Source organism: Leptidea sinapis, chromosome 2 (assembly GCF_905404315.1).
Source record: "Leptidea sinapis chromosome 2, ilLepSina1.1, whole genome shotgun sequence".
Lineage (NCBI taxonomy): Eukaryota > Metazoa > Arthropoda > Insecta > Lepidoptera > Pieridae > Leptidea > Leptidea sinapis.
Window position 1 is genome coordinate 24,591,470 of NC_066266.1, and position 21,842 is coordinate 24,613,311.

General features: G+C 34.0%; 1 protein-coding gene across 1 annotated transcript in view; it reads right to left on the reverse strand.

The window, feature by feature from the left end:
- Positions 1-9,138: 9,138 nt before the first annotated feature.
- Positions 9,139-21,842, reverse strand: part of LOC126973975 (prion-like-(Q/N-rich) domain-bearing protein 25) — a 41,798-nt gene continuing 29,094 nt past the window's right edge. The window contains exon 12 of the mRNA XM_050821324.1: positions 9,139-9,308. Coding sequence (XP_050677281.1) covers positions 9,139-9,308 — 170 coding nt within the window. The remainder of the gene's footprint in view (positions 9,309-21,842) is intronic.

The window sequence follows — 21,842 nt, forward strand, 5'->3', positions numbered from 1 at the left end:
CTGATTGTAATGTATAACCACCAGAGGTGGGCGTTATAACACACAACACATTATATATTACAATATATTTTTACAACAGTATAACACATAAAATTTGCCACTAGACTGTTATAATATAAATTATTTACATAGTGTTATAATCCGTTTGAAATTTAATGACAGCGCCATCTATGCACACGAGCGAAAAGTGGTGCGTTTCTTTAATGAAATAAAAATTTTGTAAATTTAATATTTTTAACAGGTGACACTTTTTCTAATTCGCTTTAGTAAGTCCTTAGTCTTCAAAATAATGTGAACACTTCCAATATCACAATAAAACCTATTTTTACTTGCAACGAACAAATATAAAATTATAATACTGTTGTTTTAGATTGAAAGGTATTGTAAACACTCTTGCTATAAACATTAGAGCTATTTCTACTTGCGATGAGACGAAGATAAATAACATTTTGGATAAAACAACACTTTCATTCATTATAATATTTACAATGCGAATCATTATTTTCGAGTTTTTAAATTGACAAACTGCTAACTTTGTGTTTCGAAAATTATTATTATCATTTTTAAAGCAAAATGTTTGTAAAAACTATAGTATGAATTGTAAATTAAATGGATATGTGTATTATGTAATACATCTTGAGTTGTTTTTATTTTTTTATGTAAATAGACAAGTGTTAGTGTAAAGATAAAAGTTTTGTGAATAGTGTAAATATACGTTTAGTTAATAGTTTCTTTAACTCATTAGTCGATAAGATTGTTCTGTGTAGGTAAACAGGTAAAAAAAGCTTTCTCAAAAGCACAACAAAACAATACCATCTACCCAGTATCTACTTAGTGTTAAAGTAATTATTCCTCTTCAAATATGTTATATTATAACACTAAATAACTTCAAACCGCAACAACAACTATCAGCGTAAATAATTTCGATTAAAATTTATAACATCTAATATATAATAAGGTATAACAGTTTACAAAACAGTTAGAAAAATATAACACAACAGTATAATTATTCATTGAAAAATTATAACAGCTTAGCCCACCTCTGATAACCACGCATATTCCGATTTTGATATTTTTTGAAGTGAAAGTTCTTTGCACACCTGAGGGTAGATTTTTTACGGATGAAAAGCAATAATGTGACACGTAAATGTGGGACATTTTTGTCCAAGAAGAGGAAAGCGGTTGACTCTCTCAATGGGGACTTCTCGGTAATGGCTCCCTCCGAGCCAACTCGATACCCACATAACGTAGAACACAGACCCGACATACTTGATGTTGCTTTATTCAAAAATGTAACACTTAATGTAAATTCAATAGAAGTAGTTCACGATCTAGACTCAGACCACCGGCCGGTCATTGTAAACCTAGGCCCGCCCGTTAATTACCAGTCACCCACTAACACAGTGATCGACTGGCAACGGTTGGAGAAGGAACTCGAGACCACAACGTCCGAGCACCTGGATTCAATACCTGACGTCATTGACTCGGTTGACGTAGCCCAGAGTTAACGTAGATCTCCATCGCGATCTTGAGCTGCCGACCATCGCTCAACATTTCAAGGAGATATCGCGACGCTACTTTGATAAGGTTGCCGAGCACCCTAATATCTTGGTTAGAGAGGCATGTGCTTACACTCCTCTAGACCACAGTCTGAACAAACAGAGGCGACCTCGACACGTACTTTCTTCAATACGTAAATGTATTTTACTCCTCTCGGAAAAAAAAATCTCTCAATGGTATGAAAGGGCGAACATAGCATTGGCATTAGCATAAGGCCTAGCACGCACTGCGGAAAAAAAACTCGATTTGTGTCAGTTTGTACTCAGGTCTCAGCCGAGACGCATGTAAATGGACAACAGCTTATATTAATTGTTTGTCCTTGCATTATGTATTATATATCTATTAAGACGTATCAATAGACACTGGAGGAGGAAAAAATGATTACTATTATTTATTAACGAAAATTAAGCCAGTATATTTTTTCCCGCCCATATACCATGCCCATCATACGACTTGTGTCAACAACAAAAATAACAATGCACTAAAGTTTGCAGATTAATAGGCATTACATATGTATAATTCTATCCAAAAATATATTTATATAATTATTTGTCTATAGGCTCTGTCTGTACATATTTTTTTATACATTATGATAACTATCGGCCTTCCAAATAAACTTGGTATAAAGTTATAACTGATGATAAACAAAGAAAATGCAAAATGTTTACAATATCGTTGACAACACTGTCAATACAATGATAATTCTGAAGTTTTCCGAATGACAAGCTGCCTTGCAAATAAACGCGGGAAACGTTATACGTCCGAACAAACCATTCGTAAGCAAAAGTCTATTTGTAAACATTTTACTTATTTGTAAGGCCATAGGTTGTTATAGGTTGCAGGTTCAGTGCAAAGCCCTAAACAAAATAAAACTTAATATTATAAACAGCTTACTTACTGTTATTATTTAGGTTGTCTGGCCCGCTTTTGTTTTATTCTAGACGAAGCTATCCCGTTCAAAGTCACGCGTGGCGAGTGTAGGTACCTTTATAACATTTGGCTTGGCACCGAAAAAGATCTCATAAATCAATAGAACAAATACCAATTAATTTAGAAAATGCCACCAGTAATATCACTAAATTATGAATTGAATGAAAAACCATTAAAATCTCATCTGACATATATACAAAAATAAATTCTCTGCCACAAGTACATATTATTGTAACTAGTGTGACTTTCTGCAGGCATTTCAATGCACTGAAACTTAAAGATATGTTGCGATAGATATGTAACAAATTTCCTTATTGTACGTTTCTTAATCTGGAGGGAAAAAAATATCGAAATAGCACGCCGTATAATGTGTGAAATAAAATTAATCTTATATTTGACCAAATAGACTACAATAAAAGGTTTTTTAATTTCAAAAAACAAAGACCTAAAAATCGTTGCACATTAAAAGTAGCGATACTATATTATTTTTAAAAAGTGACTTATGACATAACTACAAAAAATGATCAAACTTTAACTTCACCTCAGGATGCACCAAAGAACAATTCCTTTTTATTTTAATCCAATTAAAGTTGACGACAGTAAAAATGGGGAAAAACAGTTTTTTCGTCCCAAAAATAATATTAATTCAACATACATTTGTAAAGTTCTTCACCCAAATGTTGCTGACTTTCTAGCAAAGAAAGACTTAATAGAAATCATGGTTGAAGATCTGCAAGATACAAATAAAATTGACATACTATGCTTCACGGAAACGTACATTCAAAAGGGCATGAAGGTAATATAAAACTAAATGGGTATCTGGTAGCATAAAATTACAGAAGAATAAGAAGAAGTGGCGGGTAATACCTATATACCTTGTGTGAACCGAAAGCAGTGAACAGGTGCTGCAGTAGTTTTTGACTTTGTTTTTATATTTAAAAAAAAAAGTCATAAAAATACCAGTGGGAGGCTCCTTTGCACAGGAAGCCGGCTAGATTATGGGTACCACATTCGCGCCTATTTAGTGTCAAGTTGACGAGCGCATAATTGTGGTGTAGCTCAGATTTTTTGGGTTTTTCGAGAATCCTGAGCTGCACTGCATTGTAATGGGTAGGGCGTATCAATTACCATTAGCTGAACATCCTGCTCGTCTCGTCCCTTATTTTCATAAAGAAAAAAGAAAAAGAAAGAAACACAATTTTAATCAACCTTACGCGAGTGCTACTCACCTACGACTTCTGAACGGCTACGCGGCGTGGGCCACGTAGGCGTCATTACCTACGATAGCGCGTATACTTACTAGATTACTTACAGGTTGTTCCAAAATGATGTTGATTTATTTAGATGAATTATGTAATTTTTATTTTTGAGTTATTTTATGATTGCGTATTATTATGAAGCTCTACGCTGTATATTTTAAAAGGCATAAAATGCATTTATTTTCTCAAAATTTATTTCTTCTGAATTCTTTTTGATGTCATTTCTAATATAGTAGGTACTACTAGCGATTCTGAAACAAATGGCGCTGTGAAAGAGAAGAAGCGGCGCAAGAAACTCTCCCAGCATTCTTTTTTTGCGCTCTTTTTAATGAAATAGACAATATTGTACTGTCATTGCTAAGATGCCGATTTAAGATGTTTTACACTGTTCATTGTTACAGGAGAGCTACATATTAGACACAGTTAGTGGCAGCATCTATGTCTGGGTGGGAAAGCAGGCCACACCTAAGGTTAGTGTGAAAGGTTTTCTCACTCTTTTTTATAAGTTTACTTTAACCACTTGGTTGAAATCCATGAATTATGTGGAAATGGAAGAGCTATTTAAATGCACGGAGTAAATTTTAGGTATACCTTCTTGATAGTACAATAAGTAGTGTTTTACGAAAAGTAACAATGACACACACCACACACACGCAGTCATGCTCACACACACACACACACATATCCTGTTTGTGTAATATTTTTCTTTTGTTACATCATATTTTTAGTTTTAATATGTGATCCCTAGTTTTTGGTACTGTTAATTTTAATTGATATGGAATAGCGTGGCCTTCTGGCTGTTTCTCACTTAATAGAAGGTCACATCCACTATTATGTTCAACTTCAGTGACAGTTTTAAGTAGAGTCGAAGGAAACATGGTGCGATGTTGTGTTTTACGATGTAAAAGTGATAGTGAGAGATCACTTGTGTTATATGTAGCTATATATATAAGATATTATCTGTCTCATGTTGGCTACGCCAAGCCGATGTCTATTTACTATACTTTGTCTATGATAATTATGGAGGGCAGAGACAAGGATCTGTGTGTGTATATGAATAAGTGTCCGTCAAAATATAGAACCTCATTGGTCATAATGCATGAAATTAGGGTGGCGCTAAAGTAGCAACTTGTGGAAATTTTATTTTGTGGAACTACTTATTCGATAGTAATATTAATTTTTTTAACTCGGCATACTTCAATTGGTTTACAATTGCTACATTCATAAATACTACATACCATACCCTGTGCCTACACCAGCTCCACTGTGGAAGCTTTTAGAATTGTTATTTACAGCTCAAGCTGGATTCTCCTTTCCTCTACCCTCCATATCTATAATGCGAATTGTACGGTCTCAACTGTTTTGTTAACAGTGACGTTTATATATTTTTCAGGAAAAATCTGAAGCTATGTCTAAAGCGCAACAGTTTCTAAGTTCAAAGAACTATCCATCCTGGGTAAGTAATTTTAGTTGATCTGAAAAACAAACAAAACGTATATATTTATTTATTATCCGATTGGCACGGCAGTGCAACTTAATTACTATCTAATTAAACGAAACGCAAAAAAGGAATAAAACAAACAGAAAAAGGAATATTAAAGAGTAAATGAATGAATTATAAAATTTCAAAGTCCACCCAACATTGAATGGGTCTCTGTATAGGTGCCATGGCTCGGGCAACGGTGCGATGATGCGGGACTACGTAAAGTGTTTTCGTGGGTGAAAATTATAACATTTAGGGGCACGTACAACTACGGGCCTTATGAGAAAGCTCATGGTCGCTCAGAGGGCAATGGAGAGGGCTATGCTCGGAATTTCCCTGCGAGATCGAATCAGAACTGAGGAGATCCGTAGGGCATTGGGCACGGCACATAGTTCGACAGACAGATGGCCGTTGTGGCAGTGAAGTCCTCGAATGGCGACCATGTACCGGAATACGCTGTGTTTTTTTTTGTATTTATTTATAACATATATCAACTTACATTTAAATTAAATTTATTTACTCGCCAAACGTTATGTTTATCGGCGAGATGCGCTCATTAATTTTATACATAACCTACTAATAACCTAATCATATACAAACATAACATAAAATGGTTCGAAAATTAAAGTATAACAATGCAAGCTGCGAAAAACTATATTATTATGATATATTATATTTCTATATTTATTAACTAATATTGTCTAATAATACATTCTTAAGCTTTTTCTTAAGTAATCCAATTTTTACCTTCGGGGTCTGTCTTAATATGTCTATATTATTAAATACATAGAGTACCATATATCTATCTGTACGTTTACCGTTATAATTTGATATTTTATTATTAACTAACTTTTGTTCCCTAACCCTTCTAGTATTATATTTATTATGCAGAGTCTTTTTATACCTATCACTATAGTAGTTTCCACGCCTATTAAATATTCGACTTTCTGTTCTATCGGTAGTATTTCACATATATAAAATAACTTATTGTACTCTTTTTTGCATGCCATTTTTACTTTATTACTTTCTAAATATTTAATCAACCGAATTTGTAGATTCTTAATGTCTCTAATGTAAGATATAAGTGTTTGCCCATACACTACCAAACCATAAGTAATCAATGAGTCTGCGAGCGCGACTACGACTTTTAATGTGTCTAAATTTAATATTTTCATATGTGTGTCCTATTATGGTAAGATGCTCTCGGTTAATATGTTTTGCGTTTTTATTATGTGGTGAATGTATATGCATGCATTTTGTTTTATTGAAATTAAGAATAATACCGTTGTCACTTCGTGATATTTTCAAAGTCGATCTGCACGTTTTTTTGTACAATAGAGATATCTTTTGACCGGTATATTACACACATATCATCCGCATACATAAATACTTGACAGGTTTTGACTACGTTTGCCACACTATTGACATGCATTACATACCCTACTGGCGCAAATACTGATCCGGTCGGGACACCTAAATTCACTACTGCGTCCTCCCCAGCGACTCCAATTATCATAGTACGTATTTTCCTATGAGCCAAATAGCTTCTAAACCAATTATTAGTAGGGCCACGTATCGCGCATTCATGCATGGCCTGTAGTAGTATATTATGGTCCAGAGTGTCGAAAGCCTGTTTGTAATCAATAAAGAGCGCTATCAGCTGTTCACCTGAGTCTAATGCTTCATTTACATACTCGGCAAAGCTGGTAAGGGCAGTGGCAGTGCTCCTTCCTTTTCTGAACCCGTGTTGCGAGTCAGACAGTATATTATGTGTTTCCAAGAATTTACTTACTTGTCCCACTATTATTTTTTCCACGATTTTATCAATTACTGATAATATTGCTATTGGCCTATAGTTGGCGAATTCTACGTGGCTTCCGGACTTGTATATAGGGCGAATAATAGCACTTTTAAGCTGGTCAGGATATACGCCTTTCGTTAAACACATATTAATGAAATTAGCTAATATGGAACTTATTTGTTTTCTCAAATATTTAATATCTTGCACTCTTATTCCATCTAAGCCTGGTGATTTCTACTTGATAATGAAATTATGATTTTTTCAACATCTGACGGCAATACCTTCATAAACCTGAAACTTACACTACTTTGACATACGTACTCCTACTTACTACTCCCATACGTACTACTCCATTTTGTTTTACATATATGTTTAATATCATGTATTTCTTTAGTAAATGTCTGTGTAAAATTATTACAAATATTTTCAATGCTTTGTACTTTCCCTAAATGTTTCATAATAACACTATCTAAACTAGTTTTATGCCGACCCAACCATTCATTTAAATTTTTCCATATTTTTCTAAAATCCCCATTACATTTTAATATTTCTGACTGTCGATATTTATTCTTTGCCTCAATAATTAATTTATTAACTTTATTTCTATACCGTGTGTATTCTAAACGCTTATTCATGTTTTTTGGTTCCGCTTTCCAAATTCTAAATAAGTAGTTTGTACGCATTAACATCGAATACAAGTTGTGATCTATCCATGGTTGTCTTAATCTTTTATTCTGTTCAGTCACAGTAACTTCACAGGCCGTATAAAAATTATTAAAAATACTACACAACAATTGAAATAATATTAGTGGACATTCTAATACAAACAGTTGGGTCCAATCGTACTCGTCAAACTTTCGTTGCAATAACTTATCACTAATAATTGTTCGCCTAATGACACTGTCTTTACTGCTTGATATTAAAGCGCGACTATCTCCTTCACTCTCAGACAAGTTTAATGACAGTCCTACTGCATGATGGTCCGACACGTGAGTTTCGAGTACAAATGAAGTTGCATCACCGCGGCCGTCTATGTATCTCGCTCGTACCCACACGTGATCACGAAGCACGACGTGTCATTCCGCCCGTCCACTATCGCTTCGCGTGTAACTCACTCACTGCTGGGTATTACTCATTGAAGGCCCCATTCACACAGGCTGTTTTTGTAATTCGTCGTTACTGGGTTTGTGATCCCGTTTAGAGTATTTATGTTTGTGTCGCCGATCAAGATTATAGTTTCGGTTTTTGGTATAGGTTTTATTATGTTTTGAAGTTCATATATAAAGGTTAACTTGTTTTTCTTTGGTGGTCGATATATGGCAAATATATGTGTTTTAGTCTTTCCACTTGTCAACTGCCCGTGAATTACTTCAACGGATGTTTTATTTATTCCTTGCGCCTCGAAGGCAAGAGTATCCTTGGCGTATATTAATATACCTCCTCCTCTGGTTGTTTCTCTAGTCAATATATGAGTAACATATCCATTTATTTGGTAAAAAATCAATTCTTCCTACTTAATATTTATTTCACTTAGGATCACTATATCTATTATATATTTACTTTCTTCTAATAATATAAGTATTTCATTATATTGTTTCCGAAGTGATCTTATATTTTGATACAAAATATGACTGTGTCCTTCTGCCTGTCTAATGTCTGCACTAAGTGTCTTCATATCAAAGTACCTTTTGTATGTAATATCATTAATTAATATTTCTTCTAGAGAATCGAATGTTATAAATAATCACCTAGTGTGTACCGATCGTGCTAGCAGCACTGAATTAATCCTTAATTTGTGATTTCTCTAAGTCTATTTCTGATCTTATGTTAAAAATTCGTTTCTCTTCGCTATTTTTTTTAACTAATATATTGCCATTTTGTACCCAAATGGCAATAACCTTTTGGTTTCAATTTATTTCTCACCAACCACATAAGTTGACGTTTATACTTTGGCAGGGATTCGTTAATATATATTTGATCATTGTTATTATTATGGTAGATATTAGTATAAGTAATCTTCTTGTCCTTTTTCGCCATCATCCACATTCTACGAGTGTTTTTAGACTTGAGTGTAGCTACAATAATTTTGTTTTTAGCGCCGCTAGTCATTTTGTTTTTACCCTCATAGCATCTTCGATATCATCCGGGCTTACATTCAATATTTTAGCTACACCTTGTACAACCGATATGGTGTTTTCATTAATCTTCTCTTCTATTCCGTGGATTTCCATTTCTTTTTCCTTTTCTTTTACTTCTAAGTCTTGTACTCTTTCTTCTAGGGCTTTATTGCATTTTTCTAAATACATATATATTTTTTTGTTCTAAGGCCTTAATCTTCTTCTGAGAATCCTCTTTGTATTCCAATAATTGTTGGTACATTTCAGCATAGAACTCGACACTATTGGTCAGGTCCCCCAACTTTTTTTCGACGCTATATAGTACTTCGAGTTTTTTGTTTACCTCATACAAAACCTTCGCGCCTGATACTTCTGATGGATTTATGTTAATTTTTAGAGATTGTGCTAGATGTGTAGAGGTACATTTATTCTTCAGGCAATCATCACACATTGTGGTTTGCATAAACTGCTTGTTTTGTTGTACACATTTTTTGTGATACACGCCTTCACATAAACCTTTACACTTCACAAAATCATCTTTATTAAGTGACATAAAAAGCTTACATTTCTTGCACTGAACCATTATTACGATTATTACTTTACACTTAAAATATATATGGTTTAAGAATCTTTATTTCTCAAAAGAAATTACAATTCACTTACTGAGAAAACTTAAATTATCTTAAAAGTAAAAAGTAAGTAATTTACGTACAAAGCAAACGAGTATGAAAAGTAACAAAAGAAAGATTTACTAATATCTAATAGTACAACAAAATATAATAACACACTAATAATATGAGAATCGGTAAGTAGTCACAATTACAATTAGTCACAAACCACTAGAACAATAAATGAAATATGGCAGCACGAACAAAGTGAACAGAACCGGATCGCGCGTCACAGAATAAGATAACTGAATATGGCTTGACATTAGGAATGACAAGTTTGGAAAAATTTTAACTTTAAAAGTATTGTGTAGTATATTGAAGTACTTACTATGGATATTTTATGTTTTTAATTATTTATTATATTATCTGTTTCAATGATTAAAAGTACTTACCCAAAAATATTAATTTTATGTTTTTAATTTGTGCTTAATTAATTCCTTTAACTTAAGAATTACATATGTGATTTTCTTATTATTTATTTGTATCTATTTAATCTAATTTAGATGACCGAAATATTTTTAGTTATATATGATTTTAATAGCCTTTTAAACCGCAAACTATTGACGGTATCTTTTATGTCATTTGGAATATTATTATAGAGATGATCACCTTCATACATTAAGCTATTTTTACCATAATTCGTTCTTGGTCCTCTAAGAACCAGGTTATTAGCACTCCTGAGCCATCTCTTTTGGATTTGAATCTTCTTGGTGAAAGATATTTGAGTACGTATGTCTTTATTAAGTATTTTTCTTATAAGTAAGCAAGTCTGGAATATAAATATTTGTTTTACGCTTAATATTTTTGTATTTTTATATATTTTGTCAGTCGCCGTTGAGAAGTCTAAGCCAAATAATGTTTTTAAGAGCTTGTTTTGCCTTATTTGCAAGGTTTTTAAATTTGTTTTTGCGGCTGATCCCCAGATCTCAACCAGATACTCTAGATGTGGTTTGACTAGAGAATTGTAAATTATGTATCTTATGTTTGTTGGAAGACATTTAACACAGCCATTTAACGCACCTGTTAGAGATCGTATCGTAGAACAGACCTTCTCAATATGTGGCTTCCAGTTTAGTTGATTATCTAATATGAGACCGAGATATTTTTCACTTGATTTCTTGCATATCACTTGATTATTTATGCATAATGGTTCATAATCCGGTACCTTTTTATTTTTGGCCGCAAAGATAACGTAATTTGTCTTATCAACATTAATTGTCAGAAGGTTACTTTAAAACCACATGTTAAGACGGTCGAGATCTGTTTGTGCTTTTTGGATAACTTCCTGTATAGAATTACCAAAGTAGAATAAACATGTGTCGTCGGCATAGAGACTTAGATCTCCTTTTAGACCTAAAGCACTAACGCTATTTATGTAAACTAAAAAGAAAAGAGGTCCTAATATCGAACCCTGAGGAACTCCATACGTAATAGGTTGAGGTTTGCTTTCATTCTGGCCTATTCTAACTACTTGGTACCTATCAGAGAGGTATGACTTTACTAAGTTGAGTGCACTGCCACCAACACCGATTTCATATAATTTATTAATTAGCTTTTCATGGCTGACAGTGTCAAAAGCCTTTTTTAGATCTATAAAGACTCCAAGTGTAATTTGTTTTTGGTCAATGTTGATTCTAATGTTTGTAACTAGGTCGATTGTTGCTGACAATGTATTTGACTTAGGTCTAAACCCGTACTGTTTTTCATAAAAGAAGTTTATTGACTCGAGGTAATTTTGAAAGCGATTATAAATTACCTTTTCAAAAACTTTGGAGATGACCGGTAACACAGAAATTGGCCGATAGTTATTAGGATTTAGCCTACTTCCACTTTTAAAGATTGGTGTCACTTTTGCAACCTTTAAACTATTTGGAAAAGTTCCTTGATTTAGGCATTTGTTTATGCAAAGTGTAAGTTCGCCTATAATTTGGGTTTTAACACAAATCAGTGATTTCGTGGATGGTGTCAGTACACCATCCAGTCCAGAGCTAGTATTAGTGCTTAGTTTATCAATTATCTTATTTATTTCATCAATTGATGTTAGTTCTAAGTGAAGTAGGGTCTTTGGGTTAACTTGGTTACGTGTTTCTTCGTACGGTTGAGCGTGATGGTAGATAGTGGGAACAGAACTAGCCAATTGAGATCCTATAGTAGAGAAAAATATGTTAAAATGTTCGCAGATATCCTTTTCGTTTGCTATTTCTCCAATTTCGGTCTCTAGCTTCAGTGGTTTAGAGTTTTCTTTGGATTTATTAAGAGAGAGAGAGTTGATTAGGTTCCACATTTTAGATGGCTTTTTTATGCAGTTTATAAACTGTTTCTTGTAGTACGAGCTCTTGGCTTGACTGATTTCTCTACTTACTTTATTACGATGATCTTTAAACGTTTTTTCTATAATTTTATCATTAGGTTTCTTTCTAAAGTTCACCCAAAGTATATTTCTCTCGTTAATCAGGTTTAATATTTCTTTGTTTATCCAGTCTTGCCTGGGTGGATTTAAAATTTTATATTTAGTAACTTGACATTTCTTAAGGCTGGTTAGTAACGTCCGTTCTAAAACTGCATAGTCATGGTCAATATTTAGATTTTTATTTTCCTGTATGATTTTATATAGCTTTGTGTAGTCAGTTGCAGTTTATTTAGTCTTTTCAGTGGGTTTGGGTTGCTATTGGTAAATTTCTAAGTACATCTGCTTATGGTCTGACATCGCAGATTCTATTATGCTTAGATTATACTTAATGTCCTTTATATTGGTACACACATGATCCAGTATAGTTTTAGATGTCCCAGTTTCTCTAGTGCAAAAGATTTTGCTGATTTTGTTCAGAATGTTAAATCCATTTTCCTTCAGGAAATGTTTAAATTGCTTCGTGCTGTCATCAGTTTTGAGCAGATCATAGTTAAAATCACCAAGAATAAGGGCTCTCTTTCTCTTCTGTACCTGTGCCGAAAACAACTCAATGAAGTTTTTGTCATTTGTGCGTCCTGGTTTGTATACAACGCCTATTTCTAGAGACATTTTTTGTATCTGTATCCACAAAAAATGGTTGTCATCTACTGTTATATCCTCTCCTATTATTTCTATGGTTGCAATAGTGTGTACATCCTTGAATATGTAATCGTGTGGCGGCTTCATCACATTTGATCCAGGTCTCAGTCAAAACCACTAAATGAATTGTCACAGGAAATTGATGTATAATGAATTTCAGCTTATCAAATTTGCCCTGCTTGACAATGCTGCGTGTATTTGCATAGAAGCATTTCAAAGATTTTTTGGTAGGGCAAATATCACTGTATGTCTTAAAGATGTTATGTTTAATAATATCACTGCTTGAATTCTTTAAATTTTTATTTTCTTGATTGGTTAGTTTTTTGTTTGGATTATTTTAGGAACACCTTTTACATATTTTAAAACTAAGTTGGTTTCACCTTCTTCTGTCCGTCGACAAAGTTCTGCTTTGAGATCTTTGAAGAGCTGCTTTTATTGTGGTGTTTGATCTGAGAATATCAGAACTTCTTTTGGTTGGACTAGTTTCCTGTGACGTAGGATGTGCTTTGAAGTTTCCTCGGACTCAAAGCATACCTTGAGGAGGCGATTTTTTCCAGTTATATACTTTCCAAGGCGTCGTACATTTACCGGCTCAGATATATTATCAGCTATTGTATGTAGGAGTTTTTTAACTTCCTTTTTATCCAATATTTGTCTTTCTTCAGCGTTTGTTGAATTTGGCTCTATGATACCAGAGATAATTATGTTCTTTGAACGAATTATGCGATCATTGACTTCACGGACTAAAGTTTCTTGATTCATAGAGGAGGGCACTTGCAAATTATTTGAGGGTTCAGATGCTTTTAGTGATTGAATATCCAACTCTAGGGATCTTATTTTTTCTTGCATTTCCTTATTTGTCGAGGCCAACTGTTCCAACTTAGATTTAAATTGATGTTGTTCATTTGTAATTTTTTCCATAGAACAATGAATGTTTGACACTTGTTCTTTAATTGTATTAACATCTAGACTAAGTTGTTGAATATTTGCTGTTTGGGTGTTGCTGGTAGATACTATCAAAGACATCATATTGTTTATTTTTATACTTAGTTCTGAGAGCTCAGATTTAATACTGTCATTACTGTCCGGAAGCTTACGTTTGTTTCGAACAGTGACAGTTGATATATCAGTATCTGATGCTGAGTTTGAATTTAATAGGTTTGATTTAAGGAAGTTGAATTCTGCTGTTTTGCCACTTCCAGTTAATGACGACTGTACATCTTTGTTGTCCATGTTTCTAGTCGTAGTTTACTCGCCGTTCAACAAAACTTGTTTAGCATAGGTGGAGTGGGGTGGCATTTTACCGCGTTGTTCTCACTGCAACAGAAACTTAATGTCCGAAGCGCCGTAAAATGTTGTTTTCAATTTTTTAACTTATGCTCTTGACTTTAATATCAATAATTAGTTGAACACAATTTATAATTTTTATAAATAACTGCATACACGTCCGCTCTGTACGCACTCGTCTACGTCTCTGAAACAACTAATAAAAAAAATTAAAACTCCCGCCATTTTAGTTTCTAGCATGCTCCGTAGTCTCTGGTATTTTGTTATTTAATGCGTTGCTTAACTACCATAAAATGTGGCAGTAAAAATACTCGTTATACCAAAAATTAGTTATTACAAAAAATTTAGTAATATCATTTTGATTTCATCCCGTCATTTTAGTTTCTATCATGCTCTGTAGTCTATGGTATTTCGTTATAATACTTCGCTTAACTTCTATTAACTGTGGCAGAAAAAATACCCGTTAAACCTAAATTAGTTTCTATATATGCTCAGCAGTCTATGGTTTTTTTTATAATGCGACACTTAACTACCTTAAATAGTGGCAGTAAAATATTCGTTACACCAAAAAGATTGTAATTATAAAAATAAATATGTTGATTTCATGCCGCCATTTTAGTTTCTACTATGCACTCTACTCTATGTTATGTTGTTATGCGTCGTAGGCTTAAAGGTCTCGTTACCAGGCCATAAAATATTGTACAAAAAAATGCGTCGTATAACTTCCAAATACTGTGGTAGTAAAATACTCCTTAAACTAAAAAGATTGTAATAAATAAATAAAGTTTCATTTTGATATCATAGAGTTTATTTACTAAATTAGATATGATTTTAAACGCAATTATTTAGTATGTGGAATGTATGTAAGAAAAGCAAAATAAATGCGGAATAAATCTCGGACTTTTGTGCACTTCTTATACTACAAATTGACCTCTTGAGACATCCTTTTTTTTTTATGAAAATAAGAGACGAGACGAGCCAGACGTTCAGCTGATGGTAATTGATACGCCCTGCCCATTACAATGTGCCGCTCAGGATACTTGAAAGACCCTAAAATTCTGAGCGGCACTACAAATGCGCTCGTCACCATGAGACATAAGTTGTTAAGTCTCATTTGCCCAGTAATTTCACTAGCTACTGCGCCCGTTAGACCGAAACACAGTAATGTTTGTACATTACTGCTTCACGGCAGAAATAGGCGCCGTTGTGGTACCCATAATCTAGGCGGCATCCTGTGCAAAGGAGCCTTCCACTGGTCAATAATATTAGTGTCTGTCTACGTGTTGATATTTAGCATCAAATAATTTACTTTATTATAAAATTGTTGAATGGAAATTCAATATCCATTAATACTTCAGTCGATTTATTGCAATGGTGGCGCGATGGTGGTTTGGTCTAATTCCAGCACAAGTTTAATCTTGAAAGCTTTTAAACCAAGATCCTTTTTTTAATGAATGAGGAGAAAAAACGAACGTACGGGTCACCTGGTGTTAAATGATCACCGCCGCCCACATTCTCTTGCAACACCAAACAAACCACAGGAGCGTTGCCGGCCTTTTTTTGAAGTTACCCATGTCGTATCGTCCCGGAAACACCGCACAAGGAAGTTCCTTCCACAGTTTGGCTGTACGTGGAAGAAAGTTCCTTGAAAACCGCACTATGGGGAACGCCACACATCCAGATGATGGGTGTGATATTTTAATTTCTGGCGATCGTGCGAAGGTGGAATTTGGCGACAGGAATCAGGTCAAACAGCTCTTCGGAACACTCCCCGTGAAAGAAGAGACATATAATGAAGCGACGCGACGTGGCTACGTAACGCAAGGTGATTGACCCGTTGACAGAGTTCTGGATCTCCGGAAATTCGAACAGCTCTGCATTGCAAGCGGACTGGCCGTAGATGAGAGCAACGCATAGTGAGAAGTCTGGAGGTCCACTTGCATAAACTCTCGGGAAGACCAAATGAAAGAAGCTTTGAGAGAAGCGTCTGATGCCATACACGATCAAAGGCCTTCGCTATGTCCATCTATGTGTTAGGTATACCAGAAGATCGCCTGCCAACTATGACTATGGCGAAAGCCGTACTATCGGTCGTTGATCAACTGGTGACCCTCTAGATATACCAGTAGCTGGCTGGTTTATTATGCTCTCCATGATTTTGGAGAGCAGAGAGATAACAGCTATAGGCCTGTAGTTAGCTGCACCATACCAGGAGATCATACCATCCGATTCACTCGACTTCCTGACGTTCAACGAAAACAAAGTTCACCGAACAGTTTTCTGTGTGAACTGTACTTCAGGCATAGAGCTCTGACACAGCGGGATGGTCGTCCGATGTTTTTCCGTTGTCGTCAAGGGTCGAGTTGGAGGTAAAAACTAAGAGCGCACAGACGATCGGCTTTCTCTTTTGCCGTAATGAATAAAACAAATGTATAAACATAAATATTTCATGTACACAGGTAGATTTCATAAATTACGAATTAAAATATTTGTATGAATTTCAAGAGCAAATATACAAAAAAATATTCAAACAGGTAGATTTCATAAATTAATTCCATAAAGAGTGATTAAGGCTACAAGCGTCAGGAATGTTCCGCTGATTGCGACTGCCGATGACACTGAAACGAAAAAAAAAAATTTAAAATCCGAGCGCCACTCTCTAAGGATATGTTCCAATATGCACTGCGACCACTTTACAGTGTGACGTCAATTTAGTGAAGCCGTTCCTTTATAGCCAGTTATATTGGTTATTATTTAAAACGGAACGCAATCCCGTATACTGTCAGCCGCATTTTTGACGCAGCATTAAATGAGTGTATTAAAGGATTCTAGTTCATTAAAAAAAGCTGTTGTTGGAGTACTGACAAATTAAAAATATTTGGGATTAAACTGAAGGTATTGTTTATAAAACGTTAGGCACTCGAGTGGTTTTGACTGATCACGTGATCAAAGTACTGCGAGTACCTTACCTCGAAAACGCCAGTGCTCACAGTAGAATATGGCGGCGATTTTTGACGTCATATATTTCCCTAGGGTACCGCGGCAGTATAAGGTAACGAATTTTTCTACAGAGATAGCACTGTTCAATGCTCGCACTGCATATATATAAAAAACATACCATAAGAAAATAGCGACTCATTTAATTGTATAAAACGTGCAGTGATTGACAGATTGACACATAAAAGCTATTGTTCTTGATTATGTTAATCTTGCAAATAAAGGAACTCCACTGCGTTTTAAGCAACTGTGCGCTTTCAAACTCAGCCGGATTATATTTAGTCGCCAATCACCATACTGTAATTACTATTTACAATCTTATGTCAAATGACGGCACCTTTCATACTAAACTTTATTTCAAATTTTACGTAGGCAGTATACGTAGTATTTACATCCTCTTTGTCCGATGGAAGTGAAATCGTAAGCTGTTTAGTTTCTTTAAAATTCGACATTTCGATACAAGTCCGGAAAGTATGTCTTATCTTCACAAGTCCGAGTGAATGTTTTTATACCCCGGGGAAGCACAGGGCAAACATATCGAAAACAGTCACTACTGGATACTGCGGATTATATTCGATCTATGTTCCTAATGTTCGCTATTTAGGTGTCTATGGGTTATAAAGTAGATGCGTTTCTAACATAATCTTGGTTTGGTATACATTCTAAGATTCAAGTGTTACCAACTGCCACTGACTTCTACTTTAAATCACTGGACTGGCGGCTGACAAAGTACTTTTGTGCCTGTTTGATATTCGCCACTTTGGTGCTGTTGGCCATGCAGCGAGAGTCTGCGGTACTAAAACTAATGATGACAACCTCAGCAAACATAGATAGATGGTAGGAAACTATTTACAAAAAAAATAAGTACTGTATTACGTTGATTCTTGAAGTAGATAAAACACGGAAAACGAACGAAATTAATTCAAAATGCAAAAATACTTCAGAGTATTGCACGTTCCTTCGCGACCATTTGTATTATACGTTAAAATTTGTTCTCTAGAAGCTCGCGAGTGGCGCTTCAAATAGGCACCAAAAATTTGCTGTCAAACATATGGAACAGCCTGTCCAGTGGTATTTATACAGGTCAGTGCCTACTGCTAATGCTGTGCTATGGAAAAAAGCATGAATAAATCATTCCCGACTCGTGGTCACATCACCTAAAGTCAAATATTAAACAAAGAGAAAGCTGCAAACCTCATCTTCAAAAAAAAAATATTCTTACATTACCGTGCACGTTTATATTCGAAATATGTAAGTTTGTAAGAAAACACCCAAATCTATACACTAAAATCATAGACGTGCCCCGGCACAACACACCTCGCTATAAAAATAATCTTATGCAAACTAACTCTAAATTAACATTACACAGTTCCGGTTCCTACCCAATGTCAGTTAAAATTTATAATAAGTTACCAGAACACTTAAAAGCCGAAACCAGTATTAAAAAATACATAACCTCTATGAAAAAGTTACTTTTGTAAAAATGTTACTATTCTATTAATGAATAACTAGAGGAAAAATATATTTGAATGTCTGCCCCTCTGTCGTTCATTGCTATGCCTTATTACGAGTTGCATGTGATAATTACTTAGTACTACAGTTTTGTTTAGTAACTAAGTCGCATGTAACGCAATTTTATAAAATAAATAAATACAAAGTTTGTAACCAATGTGACTACAAGTATTTCTTTTTCCTCGTCGACACACCAAGGATTTTACATTCTGTTGGTAATTGAAATAAGTGAAGTGTCAATTTATATTCTCATGATCTCGACATTCTCGATAGTTTACGGCGGTTCCCAATATTCAGTCTATCTCTTACTTGAGATAAAAATCGTAACTATGGTTGGGTTTTCTGTCTCAATAAGCTTATCGACGGTAACTCACCTTATCCGTACACGCTGTCTGTGAATGGGACGACGCGGACGTATAGCTTACCAGCGATACAAGTTTGTATGGAAATTGCAATTCACGCGTCAAAATAGGCAAAGATGTATAACTTTTGCACGTAGTATTTCCATACAATTGTCTAAAGATGAATAATTATTTATAAGTTTCGTTTGCGTATTAATAACCAATTTATCTTTTGCAATTTCCTTTCCTTGGGCATTTTACAATGTCAATTTACATGTCCTCATTTAAGAAAGTTAATTAGTGTATTAATTACTGTCACATAATAATTTTTGTTAATTATTTCGTTTAGTGAGGAGTGCTAACTTTCGCAAACATTATGTGTTCTGTGTCTTTCTCCGTAAACGTTCCATTCTGCAATGAAACTTTCATGTTTGAGCCTGTATTTCTTCATGTACGGTAATGATGAGATAGCAATATTTATTTCTTGATAATGCACAAGATGATTATGATTAGAGAAGATGCACAAACAAATGAAAACCTTAATGAATTTATTTATACTGATATACTTGGTTGTTTTTTATTTGAATCATGAATGGGAAAGAGTCGTAGGACAGTTACAGGTATAAATGTATAAAATGGTTATACATTTCATAACTCAATTTCATTCGTAATTTAAAAATTTTGAGGCTATGTCAAAAATTTGTAAAAACAATAGTTGTAGTCTGTAGATCTTTTTATTACCTACCTACAACTTTGCCAATTGACTTGCAGTTTTGCCGGAAATCAAGATAAACCGTTTTTTATCTTAAAACACCCTTTTCCACTTCCCGACCTCAGATCGCCCGTAATCTATTTTTCCTTTCATTTTTATTATATATCTCTTCCGTTACCAATGGGTTTCATCCTACTACTATTAATTCATTTTTTATCACTTTCAAACTTCAAACTTCATAATAATAATATCAATAATAATTAATAGTAGAACATAAATTTAAGATTTAAACTTTAAAAGTTCGCTTAATAGCACTGTTTTTAATTGATTAATAATGGTATCATTGCATTCAGCAAGTACCAATTTTTCAAAAACAAGTAAAATTCTATGGCAATACAAATTTGAAGACTTTGGTAAGTTTCATAAATCATGAAGTTGCTAGATACTGACCTGACAAAAGTGTACAAAATTTTAATACCGTGTCTTAATTCACATGTGAGGTTGTACTAGCGCCATCTATAAATGTTATGCGAAACGATAACTTAAGGTTACAGAGCCAATAAGGAAGATAATTTAGTCACCGACGCTTCAAATTAGGATATCATGGGTTAGGGGATAAACTTTTCCTATATAAATTTGGATATCTATATATATAAAAATGAATTGCTGTGCGTTAGTCTCGCTAAAACTCGAGAACGGCTGGATCGATTTGGCTAATTTTGGTCTTGAATTATTTATGGAAGTCCAGAGAAAGTTTAAAAGGTTGAATAAATATGAAAATGCTCGGAATCAAATAAAAAATTATAATTTTGATTTTCCTTTGTTGTGTCCCCCGTTGTTCAGAAATCAAATAAAAATAATTGTTTAAAATGAATAACTAATTACAATTTTTGTATCTTTCTAACTTGCTCAGAAGGTCAAAAATAAACTTAATTTTAGTTAGCTATAGAAAGTTGTTAACTAACCATCAGATTATTTTTATCTTAGGTTTTGTCAAAAAATAACATTTCTTTTTTTTTATATATATTTAGTTTATCAGAAAGCTTTAAATTGATTAACAGACTGTATCATAACTGTGTGTGTCTATCAATATTAAATTGAAACCTTATAAATAGTCAGTATTTCAGGAAAACTATGTTTCGTAAGTAAACAACATCATGTGTAAGTAATCGAAAATAATAATAAAATTTAAATAATACCGAGCATTTCTTTTTATTTATTTTAATAAAAAAGGATTCCTTTTGTCTGTATTAAGTTGATTTCATACAAAAGTTTAGGTCTTTTATTTATCCATTGAGGCAGTATGAAGTCTGCTGGGTCAGCTAGTTCTATATAAAATTCTCGTGTCACAATTTTAGTTACCTTACTCCTCCGAAACGGCTTTACTGTTATTTACGAAATTTTATATGCATGTTCAATAGGTCTGAGAATCGGCGACTATCTATTTTTCATCCCCCTAAATGTTAAGGGTGATCCACCCCAAATTTTTTTAGACGTAGTTTTTTATTTTATTTTTTTATGATAAAGCATTAAAAAATACATACAATCGTAAATTTTCAACCCTCTACGATCAACCCCTATTTTTTTATCGCGATTTTTATATTATTCTGTTCCATCCACAAATCCGCTATAGGGTTGCAAGATGGCAATGGATCAATACTTATAATAATTGTAGTACGATAAATTTGGTAGGTCTGAGAATCGGTTGCATCTACTTTTTACACCCCAAAAATTTTTTAATTACTTTATATAGCAATACAACGATTGCTGGGTCAGCTAGTTTGGATATAAAAATACAACCCTAAGGTTAAGAAAACAAGAAAGCAGGGGATGGTTGATTGTTCACTCTCTGACTGTAATGTATAACCACGCATATCCCGATTTTGATATTTTTTGAAATGAAAGTTCTTTGCACACCTGAGGGTAGATTTTTTACGGGTAAAAAGCAATAATGTGACGCGAAAATCTGGGACGTTTTTGTCCAAGAAGCAGTTGACTCTCTCAATGGTATGAAAGGGCGAACATGGCAAAAAGCACATAGCGCCGCTCGTAAGTATAACATCTTCCCTACTGCTTGTTTCATGCGGCCAATTAAAAATAATTTAATTAATAATTTATAATAACTA